We start from the raw sequence: 14,950 nt of genomic DNA, 5'->3' as shown, positions 1-14,950 counted from the left end.
TCTCTCTATGACACACTGTAGTAACAGACTCTTGAGATGTTTCAACTGCATAAACTTGACTGCTCTAAGATGGTGTTTCCAGTTGAACTCTTAGATCGATTTTCCCAAGCACAATCCTCAGTTCATCTTCTCTGTCTCTTGAATCTGAGAAGATGGAGCAAATAAAAATATATATAATGAATTGTAAAAGTTTAACTTGCAGATAATGTTACGTTTGTGTAAAATTCATAGTAGACTTTTATAATCATAAATATTTCCTCAATCATTACCTTGTGATTGAAACCTGTCTCTAATGAATGGATTCTCTCTTCCATTCTCATCAAATTTCAGCAGTTTTTCCATCTGTGCACTCCATCAGTGTCTCTGTGAGAAACAAACAGCGTGTTTTCCTCAAATTCATCTGCTGCAGTTTCTCCCATCAACACAGACATTTGTGTGTTCAGGTCAATAAATGATGTCGACCTCCTGGAACTCCTGGAATGGGCAGACTGTGTTTCTTCCATTTAGTTCTGCTGCTCTGATGATCTGAGTTCTGCTTTATGAGGATCATGATATGTTTGTTGATTCTTGAGCTCAGAGATCCTCTGGATCTCCTCTATTTCTGCTCTGTCTTCATCAGTCAGTGGAGCATCCCAGGAACGATGAAGATGAAAACATGGAACTCCAGGATGACAGAGAGACACACAGCGGTGAGTCTGATAGCATCAATTTCCTCTTCTGAGAGCTGAGTGTTGAACAGAGCTGGAAGCTCCACCAGACTGATCTGACATCCATCAAGCTCCACTGGTCTCTCCTCACACACTCTGAATCTTGATCTTCTCTCGGCTCTGATTTAAGGATCAGCTCTGGAGATGAAGGATTTAATCCTCTGTTACTTCCCACACACAAATCACAGATTCAGCTTTCTACGCACTCTGGAATAATGGAAAAGCAATGAACTAGTTGACAAAAATTTTATTGATGTTGCATCTCCTAGCATGATGGAATTATGTAATCATTACTGCACTGTAATTTACTGGTTCCTCTTAGGAACTTTGAGCTATATTAGCACTATGGAAGGCCTCTGCGTGACCGTACTCTGAATCTACTGTGTAATCTGTCTGTAATCTCTGTTTTTTTTTCTGGATGCCCTGCTTGCACCCTTCGGTCTGTACATCGACCCTGTGAATATGGTTTCTCAACTGACATCAGAAGGTGTGTATGCAGGCATCTACACTCCAGATGTTCATCCGCTGCAAGCTCAGGTGCTGCCTTGGCGAGATTCCTCATAATGTAAAGAGAGTTGCTTCCCATAACCCTGCAGCTACGGTTTGGGGTCAAAGCAGCGCTCTAGGTCTGGGATCTCTAAACAACCCAAGCAAGATCTTCTCTGCAAAGAGGTCCCAGGCCAAGAAGTAGTCCTGAAGATTGTGGTTCAAAGCAGACCCTTAGCAGGTGGATTATGGATGCCATCACTCACTTATGTGTTCTCTGTTCTCCCTCACCAATGGAAGTCAAGACTCACTCAACCCCGGGTGTGAAAAAGCGGCCTCTGTGGCCTTTTTGCAAGAAGTGTCTCAGTACACAACATCTGCAATGCTACCTGTTGGTCTACACTCCTGCAGCTTTTGTCAGGTTTTACTGCCTGGACCTCCACGTGCTTCTCCTGGCACTCACAGTTCTAGTGCCTGATGTGCAGGACCAGGAGAGCATTTATTAGGTATTTTCCCGCAGTGCTTCCAGTGCAACTTAAAAGTTATTGAAGGATCAACTCCCAGGTTATGTATGCCAACATGGTTCCTTAAAGGAGACAGAATATGTGTCTCCATGCTTACACTCCCGTCATCCCCATACACACAGGCTGGCGCAGTTTTTCCACATATGCTTTTAACCTTCCTGGTCTCAGTGATGTCCAGCCCTTCCATTGGACAGATTACACAGCAGATTTAGAGCGTGGCCATGCAGGGGGCATTCCCATAGTGCTTTGATTAAAACCAATTCATGTCTATTACTTAATTCTCACAAAGATGCTTTATTCAGAGAAATAATTGAATGCACTCACCCAGTGTCTTGATCTTCTGATGTAACTCTTTGATTTCATTGTCTTTCACTCTTAATTTCCTCTTCATTCATGTCTGACTTTCTCTGGAACTCTCATGCACGTCTGAATTGAATAGGGTTCAGTCTTCATGGTCTCTATATGATCAAACAGGTCTAAGATCTTTTCTGAGTTTCTCTGATCCTTTAACCCCCATCACACTGTACACGGTTCTCATAAAGACTCACAAACTCTCTGACACTTTGATCACGTTCAGTAATAAAAAGCATCATAAGGTGCTCATTAGAGTTAAATATTCCTTTAATCTTCTCCATTTCTGCTCTGTCTTCATTTTGTAAGTGGATAGACAGAAGTAACAAGGATGAAGACATGAACCCAGGATCACAGAGAGTCAGACAGTAGAGAGTCTCCTCGCATCATTTCCCTCCTCTGAGCAGAGAGAGAGGCTGGAAGTTCTATTACCTTGATCTGACGTCCATGAATCATCGCCTCTCTCATCTGACAGACTTTACTCATCTCTTTCTGAGATTTGCTTGGTTTGCCTCTAAACATCTTAGACACTGAGTTGCTAAGTGTTGAATTATGTCCACACAGCACAATGTTCAGCTTTGCTTTTCAGCAGGCATCACTGAAAACAAGATTTAGAGACAGTAGACTCAAATCAGCATTGGTACCTTAAACAATGACTTACCTTACACAATTATTACCATGTATAATATAATTACATTACAACATGAATCTGCTGTGTGGTTCGGGTGGCCAGATGTGTAACTTACAGGGGTTGGACAATGAAACTGAAACACTGGCCAATTTAGTTTTAATACATAGTAATACATAGATGAGATCGACAAACAGTACTGAAACCACAGGACTTAAATACTCAACGTAATGCTTAATAAATAAGACACAGGTGAAAAACGCGCTAAGACAATTAACTAAAGTAGGTCACAGAACACATGGCACACGACAAAACAATAACACAAAAGGAGTCCACGTGTGACAGTTTTGGAGGTTTCAAGGCTAACTTGATCAACCTGGTACCAATCTTCATTAATTGCACATTCCAGCAGTAAGAGCAGAGTGTGAAGTTTTAATCAGCAATCAGTAATAGTAATTTTGCTTAAAATATTGCAATGAACACAACATTAAGAGTGACAGAGTTCAAAAAGAGGACAAATTGTTGGTGCACGTCTGGTTGATGCATCTGTGACCCAGACAGCAAGTCTTTATGATGTATCAAGAAGCCATGTTATCTAGGGTAATGTCAGCATACCACCAAGAAGAACCAATCATCATCCAACAGGAGTAAATGTGGATGCAGGATGAAGCTTTCAAACAAAACCATATAATATACAGCTGCCCAACTCACTGCAGAATTAAATGTGCATCTCAGCCTCCACCAAATCTCCACAGGGTCAATATACATGACTGGTTAATATAAGCCAAACCTTTGGTCACTTAATAGTGCCAGCAGTTTGTCTTGGGCTGTGGATAATGTGAAATGTGTAATGTATTGTTCTCTGTGTAATGTGTAATGTATTGTTCTCTGATGAGTCCTTCTTCACTGTCTTTCCCACATACTAGAGAGTTACGGTGTGGAGAAGTCCCAAAGAAGCATACCACCCAGACTGCTGCATGCCCAGAGTGAAGCATAGGGCTGGATCAGTGATAGTTTGGGCTGAATATCATGGAATTCCCTAGACCCAAAACTTGTGCTAGATAGACACGTTACTGGCAAGGACTAGCGAACTATTTTGGAGGAAATATGTGCACCCAGTGGTTCAAAACACAGTGCACTGTATCAGGATGATATTGCACCAAAACACCCAGCAAGACTGGTGATGGAGTGGTTTGATGAACATCAAGTTGAACATCTTCCATGGCCTGCACAGTCACCAGATCTAAATATTATTCAGACACTTTTTGGTGTTTTGGAGGAGCGAGTCAGGAAATGTTTTCCTCCACCAGTATCACGCGCAGTTACGTGGACACTATTCTGCAAGATGAATGGCTCAAAATCCCGCTGGCCACTGTGCAAGACTTGTATCTGTCATTCCCAAGACCAAATGATGCTGTATTGGCCACAAAAAGAAGCCTACACCATAATAATGAATTATTGTCTAAAACCAGGCGTTTCAGTATCATTGTCCAACCCCTGTACATTCCAACATAAGCTAACATACACTTGTCTCATAAAACCTTAAAAAAATCTCACTATGTGGGAGTAAGAGAAGAGCAGGGATATGGATTTGACAATGCAAGAGAGAACTCAATTTATTCTAGTTTCTGAGCACAGAGGCTAAAGCATGTGCAAATTTACACATGAAAGGTCTGTCACAAATTACGTGTTTTACGTATCCGCACGCTTTTTTTAAGTGGGTATCTGGAAATCCTTGACCTTTCTCAAAGTTTTTCTAACTTTTTCTTAAAAAGTTCTTAAACCTAAAATAGATAAGTAAAAATAGTAAACAGTAGTTCATGTTCTGTGTTAGCACTCGTCATTTTCTCTCTGTCTTTTCCTATTTAGACTACTGCAAATTAACTATTAAAAGACATAATTCATAAGAATACACTTAGAGGTATTATTCTGAAAAACAAACAAACAAACCTCCTCCATCACTTGCTGTTTTTGTGCTCTCGTTGAGATCAGGATCCTTCTCTTTGCTGTCTACTCCGTCTGAAACTCCAGACACGCTCTGATCTTCATCCACCGATGATCCATCACCTCCAGCCTCATTCATGTCACAGATGAGAAATTCTCTGTGTTCCCTCTCGAATATCTTTTCTATTTTTCTGAACAACTCGGATCGCCATCCTGGGTTTATTGTATCAAACTGTAGACGTCCTCCTCCGCACTCCTTTATTAAATCGGAAACAGCATTATTCCATATCACAGAGGCCAGTTTGGATGTGTGTGGCTCTTCATCGGTGGTCAGCGCTATAGTGTGTTTCACGGCCTGTTTACTGAAGAGGTTCAGCACGGTTCTCACTCTGTGTCTGTCTTTCTCAGTGAAGTCCTTATACTGCAGTACGAGAACAAACACATGAGGTCCCGGAGCAGACAGAGACACGCACTCTCTCACTCGCTGTGTGATCAGATGTTGTGGGAGATCGGTCTGGAGCAGGTGAGTGTTGATGACTGTGATGCGTCTGCCCTCCACTTCTCCGCTGATTTTCATACCGTGCTGCTTTAAAGAGATTGAAGCTTCTCTGTTAAATGCTTCCGTTCCCGCTGTAATGTTTCCCACTCGGCTGTTTTCTGATCCGTTCTTTCCTATCAGAACGATCCTCAGATCGCACGCTGCAAAAAAAAAAAGAGTACAGACAGAAACAAAGATACACAGACATTAAGTTACGTTTTATGGAGATCTAGTTTGTTTTAAAAAAGCTAATAAAAACTAATTAAATGCAGAAATAAATGCAACATTAGCCTTCATTGCATTGATTGCCTATAAACGGATTATTCTTAAAGCTGTTTTGATATACCAGTGAGTTATTTTCCCTTTGATGTTGTTGTTAGATGAAGATTAAATGATACTGATAGATGCAGGGAAACTAGACTGCTGTCACTTTAAGAAATAAGTGTTTATGTTCACTCAAGACATCACCTGCTGTGTTCACAAGAATGCGTGTGTATTATGTTAGCTGAATCATAATGCAATTAACGCAAGTAAAGCAGTCACACACTTCAAATAAAGTTGTGTATGCTTGTTATTTTAATTAAATGTTGTTAACAGTGAATGCCCCTTGTTTGTTTTCTATTCTCTTTTAGTTTTAACTGAAAGTATACATATTCTAAGTAAGGAAAGAGCAATCAAGGTCATGCAGCAGAAGTAGGTTCCCTCTCTCTTTTTACTAGCAAATTTAGCTTTGTTCTCATTTACATGCATTGTAAATTTTCTATATTTTTAAAAAATAGTTTTGAGTGCATTTGGCTCAAATTGGGGTCGTGAAATTCAAAGTTATTTTCAAATGTGACAATACATGTATCTGAAGACATTTTATGGGTTATAAAACACGCTGCAACATAGTGGAGCTGTAATATTACATGGTTATTGATAATATTCAATTATTATTATTAGATTACACGTTCATTTGCAAGATTTTTTTAATACCACCTACAATAATTAATAGTCAAAATATGGGCCATATTTTTAATTACCTTTTTGCAAACTTTTTCTCCCTTTTCAAATTTGAAATCACATCAGAAAAGCATTTTTCAATAAAAATCGAAGGATACTTAGGTGTAGGGAGGGCTTTATTTTCCCAATAAGGTGGCATCCATTTAATAATTTGAATTCAAATGCACACTCACGTTATTATTGCATACTGTTTTGCTGCTACAATACTTTTGTATTGAAAATTGCCACTATTTGCAATAATACAAATAGCAAGTCTTGCTTTTTTATGTGTAAAAATAGAATCTATAGTTATGTGCACCAGCACCAGGACCAGCAGGTCGTTCACCAAAACAGATATACTAAGTAGGTATGGTTATCATTAAAAGATGATTAAGACACAAAAGCAGCATTTCCTACCTTTTGATAAACAAAACGAACATCACATCTGAGCAAAGCATATTCTGTTCTCCACTGCTTTATTTCAAGTTTGTTTTTTTCTCAAGTAAACTGGATATGAACTGTATGAACTGTAAGTGGGTCATTCTACAGAAAGCACATTATTAAATTACCTTTTGACTTTATGAATCCATATAAACATACATATTTGTTCCTTTTTTGGGAATTTATTTCAAGATGTGCCATTTCTTCAGCAATATTAAAAGTTTGTATGTAAGATTTCTTTTATTAGCACATTTAGTCTGAGTTACAGAAAAACAAGAAAAAAGCACGAAATAAGGAGACTGTTCTATTTATTTAATGTGACAGAAAAAAACAGCAAAAACACACAGTAAAATAGTGATCTCTACTGGCGTTTCCTTCCTTATGGGTGACACCAGTGAAAGTCAGCACATCAGATCTCTCTTTAATACATTTGAATAAAAATGCATTTTACAAAATGTACCACCCGTGTTTTTCCGACCTTCTACCCGTGAACTTGCACTAGACTGACGTCCTCCCAGGTCCGAGTTCTGACGTCACATAGCCCGCGAAACAGCACTGGCAACCGCACAAATAAAAGGTATAAGAGCGCTGTTTTTCCTCCTCCGTTTCCCTCAAATAAGCAAAGAAAGCAGCTTTGGCGACTGTAAATGTTTGTAGACGAGCATAAGCTCCTTCCGCTCCGCTAGCTAGGTTACATCTAACTAGCACGATTCCTAGAGCTCTACAAAGTCTCTCAAAACCTGCCTGGACGCAGCATTAGCTAAAGGCTTAGCTAACTTTATTAGATCAAGTTAGCGGTCAAGTGTTAACTAGCACATCACCATCTCACTTCTTTTCTCTCCAGTACGCTCAGAAGTTCAGTTAAAATGAATGCAGCCGAGAGGATGTTAACAAAATGGTTGACAGGCCAGTTTACAGCGACGCCATTTCACGACACGACCTACAGCAGTCAACATTTAAAGCGGATCAAAAGCAGTTGTCCTAAAACTAAAACAATACTCATTCTTGTTCTAGTCTAACCTTGATGAACTTTTACGATCCATTACCGTATTCTTCGACACACTCAAAAGTGTGTATAGGCATATTTTTCTTAAAAAACGTGCGGCGCTGTATAAGCAGGGGCGTGTCTACGCGGTGGCCAGGTATTACAATTTTTTATTAATATTTATTTTAGTTTAGTGTCATATTTTATTTAGCGCGTTTATGCTTTGTTGTTGATGCACATGCAATAAAACCAGCTTCCAGAAATAATCATAATAATGCAAATTTACACACAGCCTATTTTGTCCCGTCTCTGCTTTGGTTATGCGATGTCGAACATTATGCCGCTTCAAGAGCGCCTTCCGCGTAAATATTCAGATGTCATTCCCGAAACATTGCAGACTGTACCCAGACGGGGCTTTTTTGATATTGCGCAGCCGCAGTCCGATTCAAACACAACCTCCATCCCTCATTGTGAAGAAATCAGTGCTGTTAAATCAAGTAGCAAAACATTTGAACATACCGTTAAATGGTGGAATGCTAACAGCCGGCTCTAGTGCCGTTTCTTTTGCATTTTAAACCTAGCAAAAGTGCCATCTTGAAATCACTGCACTTGCACTATAAGCTTCTCTCGCTGCTTCTGCAAAAACCGCATCCGCCTGCAGACCGATGCTCCAGCGGCAGGAAAGAACACTCACCGCAAACTCGTTTTGTTTGTTTGTTTTTTCAGTGAGCCAGTTTTTAAAAACGTGTATTGGTTTAACCGAGAGCGGCGGAAAGTGAAGCGAAAGTGAGTTCGTGTCGATGCGTTTGGGTCTCTGCAAGCTCCCATTGGTCAGCTGGGCTTTGCTAGCCCTGATTTGATCGACATGTCGCTACTACAATTAGAACGCAAAATAAAACGTGTTCGCAAAAATAAAAAAAAACTAAAGCTAAAATGATGCAGTGATACTAGCGGACACTAAAGGAACTCGTAGAAATGTAGCAATTTCGAAAGAGACATTGAAATAAAACTAAAATAATAACGCAGGTCTAAATACGTTTTATATGTTTATCAAGCAATCATTTAATAAACTGAACGAAGCAGACCGTCTCCTGTTGTTGGCTGATTCTTCATCAATACTTGAATCTTTCATTCTCCAACCCGATGATATCTCAACACAAACGCCTTCAAATCCAAATTTAATAGAATAACAATAAAACACTAAGAGACCTAATCACGAATTCCCTAAATGCGCGAGACAGTCATAGCCGCTTCGTCTTCGTGCACCGAACAAAGAAAACATATTTAAGAAACGAAAAGCAAATTGGTGCCTACCGTTGGCTAATATTTCACACTTCATAAATCACTGAGGAAAAGTCGATGCGTAGTCTATTATTTGAATATAACTTCATTCTTACCTGAACCTGACGCCATTTCAACACCTAAAGCATCAAATCAAAATCGAAAGAAAAACGAGTAAAGAAGAGAGACCCTCATCAGTGCCCCGCCTGAAACAACCTTTACGTGAAGAGAAACTGAGAATGAAACCTGAAATAATGTGGGCTAGTCGGTGTGTGTTCTCCATTATTTGATATCTCTTTTAAATAAAAATTGAAATATGACATATGCAAATATTGTTTTGTTTAAAAACGGTACGCAACCTAAATGCTCATTTTTATCATTTATTTAATTCTACTCCAGCATAAAGTAGTCTAACATTAAAGTGTCACCGCTTAGTATGAAATCAGTAAAGCGTGAGTATAGCCTGACATTTATTCGTGTTTTCTGACTGAAAATAAAAACTTCACACATGAGAGGATGCAATTAAGCAGATCAGCTGTTGGTCAGTATGTGTTTCGTGGCTTGAACAAAAGTGACTTTTCATCGTGAAAATACCAACATGATAATCCACTTCTTCCTAAACGATTGCAAAACTTGATGTTATGCCCCAAAAAGGTTTTCAAAATCTGGAATCTGAGTGTGCATAAATGAATAATAATTCAAATATAACCTCTGGCCACAGTGGCTGGTGAGCAAAGAGTTGAAGTTGAAGTAGAATGTCTGAAGTGGACTGTTGGTTGACACCTAGAGGAGAAGTGTCATCATCTCTGGCCTGTGGCGAGGGCTTTGATGATTGTTTTGAGCTTCTCCATGCCGTGAGAGCTGCCTTATCTTCTGAGATTACTTGGATTTTTATCAGCCCACGAACCTTTGCTATCACCCGTGATGACCATGATGGTGGTTTGACTGTTTCCTTGTGCTCTGTCTCTGAACATGTTCCCACCCGTGTGCTGAGAGATAGCATCGTCTGGGGCACACTGTGTGGTCTGCGTGATGAAATTAGCTTGAGGCATATGTTGTGTTGCTAAAATGAATATGAATAAAGTAAAACGGGACCAACTCGGAGATCAGGTGCCAAACGAGAAGAAGACGAACGTGGGCCGAGTTTAGGAATCCATTTTGAACAAACCAGTAGATTAAATGGACAATGAAGTGGTGTGATTATTTTCACCCAGCCTCCTCAGGTGTCACGTGTGCAGCAGTATAATGTGCAAAATACAGTTAAAATGTTCTCCTTAATGCTTCTCCACAGACTATAGACATAAGAATATTAGAGCGCCACCTTCTGGCTGAATCACGCAAAACTCAATCCAAATGAATGGCCAGGAGCTGCTACTGCATATATATAACCAGCTGTATGTGTGTATATATATATATATATATATATATATATATATATATATATATATATATATATACACAGCTAATTTAACCATTTATATATAGTGTTTATCTGTGTATCAGATATTAGTTTTTGTGAAGTTGTGAAGTGTTTTTTTGTTATATTTAGTTGAAATGAATGAATTATTCCCAGTATGTCGCGATTTTTATTTAATTTATTTTTTAATTGATGTTAGGTCTAATATTAAAAAGTGTGATTACTGGCAATTACTCACATATGTGTGACTGTCTGATGAGAAATGCAGTAGAAATAATACCCTTCTAATTTTTAAAATCGGCTATATTTCTTACATGTATGGAACGATCCATTTATGTTCTGTAAGAAAAATATTAGGCATCATATCATAAATACACTCACCAGCTGCTTTATTAGGTACACATGTTCTATGCTTGGTTACTTAAATAGCTAATCAGCCAATCACATGACAGTAGCTTGGGCATCTAGACATGGTGAAGACGACCTGCTGAAGTTCAAAGCAGGCATCAGAAGACCCTGCGTCCTCATATGAGCACATTGTATAGAGTCTGGATGTCATTTAGAGCTTTTCAGGGATACCAAACGATTGGATGATTGGAAATGAAAAAAATAAAAAAGGCAAGAGCAACAGGAGATTTGAAGGTCATGAAATTTTTTCTTCCTGTGATTGGCTGAATGTTAGTTCGCTCAAATATAAGCAACAAATCAGAGAACATGGGCAGAAATATTGGCGGTGGCTCCATCAAACTCGAAATCAAAAGCAGAAGCTAAAATTTGATTTATTAACATATTACTAGCTCACACTGTCCTGTGAATATATACAACATCTGTCTCTCTTCTGTCAACCAAGATACATATTTAGGCTTTGATTTGAACAAAAACAGTTCATCCTTGTGGCCCGGCTGTAAATTTCCCCAAGACCAAATCTCATAATCAACTATTCTAAAATAACATTTAGGTTCACGCTTCGCTTCATCAACTTTTACTCATGAATTTTTTTGCAACAGCTGAATTTTTGTGATGTTCTTCAGTTTGGTTGTATCTGTACAGAAACGTGGTTTGATCGGTTGAGGAGATAAACAGCTTCTGCTGGATGTTTGTGCGTGGCTGAAGTGTTTATGGCACACATGTTCATGGAGACTGCGATGTAATCCATTATCAGTGAGATTCAACGACCTCAAACTAAGACATGGAGGAAAAGTACTTCCCTCGCTGCTTGTTGTTTTACTAGTTTTACTAATTTAATATCAATCACACAAGGAGTGTTATAAGTGTAGACACATAATTGTTTCGACAGATGTATGTTATAAAGAGATAGTTCACCAGAAAATATGAAAAATCTGTCATTAATCGATCATGTCTTTCCATAAAACCATCGTTCATCTTCAGAACACAAATGAAGATGTTTTGATGAACTCTGAGAGCTTACGTAAACATCAAGTATACTACCACGATCAAGAAAGACATCAGTAAAACAGACATCAGGGGTTCAACCAAATTGTACGAATATCTTCTTTTCATTTCTTTTCATTTGTAGGAGAACGAAGCTCGGTGGCGGCTTACACAAGATCATGAAAACAGCTAGCGTTAAAATTTTAACAATCGTAGGCAGTTTGGCCCAAAATATTGTTTTAATATATTAATATGGCTACTAATAAGTAATAATTAGTGATAATGTTTGTTATTAATCTATTATACAGAAAAGCCGCAGCATGGCCTGTTAACTTTCAGGAGGCCTGTAACTATTGTTTAGAAAGGTCAATAACTTTATTATAAATAATTATGATTAAAAGTCATTCACAGTCATTTCTTAATTTTTTGTCAGGAAATGTTATGCATCTGCTGAGAGAGAGAAAACCTACTTTGCGCTGGAGAAAAAACCCTTTTTAGCCAAAATAAGTCCTGAGTAGCTGTAGCTTTATTCTCTCTAAAGTGTTCTCCTGCATAAAAAGGAAATGCTGCCCAAAACATAACGTTGGAGGAAATCTCTAATATGGACAAAGGCATACGCTATCACTGAAGTAGCTGAATAAAACACAGATATATTTATAACGCAGTGCTGATCAACATAATCTTTATCTCTGTATATATCATGTAATGCAACATGAAACCAGGAAGTTACTGCAAACACTCCACTCACGTTATGAAATCAATTTGGAGAAAAACTTCATTAATTGTTTCTTGTTTGATTGATTTGAAATTCCTCAAAATCATCCAATCAGCTCTCAAATAAGACCCGGGTGTTATGAGTATACACTCATCTAATCCAGCACTCAAGCAACATTTCATTCTGGGCCCACTTTAAAAGTGAGGTTAAGCAAAACCTTGATTATTTTGATGACTTCCTCCGACAAAGGAAACTGAGACGTGAAGAATCCTGTCAAGAGAAGATTTAAGCAGATAAATATCACACTTCAGTCTTGAGTGGGGTTTTCAGCGAAACAGCAAAGAAAATGTTTCTCAGATTAGTTTTGTTCTGCTTGTGGCGTCTTGCCGGTGAGTTTGTGTTTTTAAAACTTTTAAACTTGAAGGCTTGGTTTCACTTCAGTTCAATTAGGACATTTTAGTCATTTTTATAAACATGCTTAGAAAAAAACATCTTCAGACAAACCCAAGGTGCTGATTTTAAGATCAGTCAGTGCACGGTTATTTAGTTGAAACAGCTTAGACTTCCATTTTAGTCTGTTAACCTGGGGATAATGTGTGATCAACTCTGTGTTCTCCAGCTGCAGCCGATGATCTGGTGGTGAAGAAGGAGATTCAGTCACTCTATACACTAACATCCCTGACGTCAAGCATGGGTTTTTGCGAATTCAATGGTCTGGTAAAGCTGTAATCGCTGAAATCACTGATAGGGCCAACAACTTCACTGTGTATGATGATGTTCTTGATGGGATATTCAGAAACAGAGTAGAGCTGGACAATCAAACTGGATCTCTGACCATCACCAACACCAGACCTGAAGATGCTGGACTTTATGTATTATTCATGGAAAAAGATGATGAAATGATGTCCTGTCTGTTGAACTATTTCATTCTCACTGTGTATGGTGAGTAAAATATTTGTTTTTCAGGCAACATGTGCTTCTGATGTCTTCCGCTGTAGATCGTTTGGCATTGTTATATAGTATAATGAAGTTATTCCTGTCTGCAACAAACATTGCTGTTTGTTTTCTGAAACAGAAGAAATATCAGCGACGGAGGGAGATTCAGTCACTCTCCACTTTAATCAGACTGAAATCAGAGACAACTTAAAGATATTTTTGAAGTCTGAAACAGAAAATGCGTTCACGTTTGTGAAGTGTGGTCTGTTTGAGAGATTCAGAGAAAGAGTGGAGCTGGACAATCACACTGGATCTCTGACCATCACCAACACCAGACCTGAAGATGCTGGACTTTATAAACTGGACTTTAAGACATCAAAAGCATTCAGAGTTTCTGTCTCACGGTTAGTAAAGATCTTTGGTTCTGTTCCTCAAATGTTCTGATTTTGTAAGTTAGTTACACTACCAGTCAAAAGTGTTTGAACAGTGAGATTTTTAATGTTTTAATAAAAAAACAAGTCTCTTCTGCTCACCAACCCTGCATTGATCCAAAGCACAGCAAAAACAGTAAGATTTTGAAATAATTCTACTATTTGTATTTTATAAGTGTTTTCTATGAATCTGTGTTAAAATGTAATTTATTCCTCTGATCAGATCTGATTTTTCAGCATCATTACTCCAGTCTTTAGTGTCATGAAAATCAGCTTTGAATCACAGAATACATTACATTTTAAATTATATATATTTATATATTAAAAATTACTGTTTTACTGTACTTTGGATCAAATAAATGCAGGCTTGTTGACCAGAAGAGACTGTTTAAAAACCTTTGACTGGTGCTTTACTACATATTACACTGTTTAATGACGACACTCTCTCAACCGCTTTCAGCTCGTCTGCCGCTTCCTGTCATCAGCAGTAACTGCTCTTCATCATCATCATCTTCATCAAACTGCTCACTGTTGTGTTCGGCGGTGAACGCGAGTCACATGACTCTCTCCTGGTACAGAGGAAACAGTTTATTGTCCAGCATCAGTGCGTCTGATCTCAGCATCAGTCTCTCTCTACCTCTGGAGGTGGAACATCAGGATAAAAACATCTACAGCTGTGTGATCAACAACCCCATCAGAAACCAGACTCAACATCTGGACGTCAGCAGACTCTGTCACATGTGTTCAGGTACAGCAGATAGAGCTGTGTTTAGTGTTTATTGAGCGGATCTCAGTCTGATGTGTTTATTCCTCAGACTCTCAACACTGTTGTGGTTTTACTGAAGCTGTGATCCGATTGGTCCTCTCCGCTCTGGTGGGCGTGGCTACAGTCCTTATTCTTGTGTATGACATCAGATGCAGAAGAGCTGAACATGAACGAACACATATTCACCCAACAGGTACTTGACAGCTGTTTTTCGTAGAACGTTTTAAAAAATATAATTCATCTTCATTTATTTCTAATGGTGTTTATTTCTAGGCGACTCGTTTCCTCCCTGGAAGACTATTTGAGAACAAGCGTAACATATTGTGCTTGTCTGTCATAAAAAGGCTGAAGATGACCAAATATTGCTTAGCTCACGCTACATTATGTACTATATAACAGTGCAGAGTGTACAGTAAAATATAAGATG

General features: G+C 38.6%; 2 protein-coding genes and 1 long non-coding RNA gene across 4 annotated transcripts in view; 2 read left to right on the top strand and 1 right to left on the bottom strand.

The window, feature by feature from the left end:
* LOC122327919 (GTPase IMAP family member 8-like) overlaps nt 1–14,950 on the top strand; it is a 295,481-nt gene that overhangs the window by 264,717 nt on the left and 15,814 nt on the right. The gene's annotated exons all lie outside the window — the stretch shown is intronic.
* On the bottom strand, nt 4,621–9,080 carry LOC122327993 (GTPase IMAP family member 2-like). Its single transcript, XM_043223716.1, has 2 exons — nt 8,983–9,080; nt 4,621–5,339 (listed from the first exon to the last, which is right to left on the bottom strand). Exons 1-2 carry the CDS (start codon nt 8,996–8,998, stop codon nt 4,621–4,623), a joined length of 735 nt encoding a protein of 244 aa, XP_043079651.1. The 5' UTR covers nt 8,999–9,080.
* LOC122328037 lies at nt 5,061–13,712 on the top strand. Its single transcript, XR_006247752.1, has 4 exons — nt 5,061–5,163; nt 5,811–5,871; nt 13,010–13,332; nt 13,466–13,712. It is a non-coding gene; the product is annotated as an uncharacterized LOC122328037 (long non-coding RNA).

The sequence above is a fragment of the Puntigrus tetrazona genome, chromosome 22 (assembly GCF_018831695.1).
Source record: "Puntigrus tetrazona isolate hp1 chromosome 22, ASM1883169v1, whole genome shotgun sequence".
Taxonomy (NCBI): domain Eukaryota; kingdom Metazoa; phylum Chordata; class Actinopteri; order Cypriniformes; family Cyprinidae; genus Puntigrus; species Puntigrus tetrazona.
The sequence above is the reverse complement of the archived record's forward strand: the minus strand, read 5'-3'. Positions and strand labels throughout refer to the sequence as shown.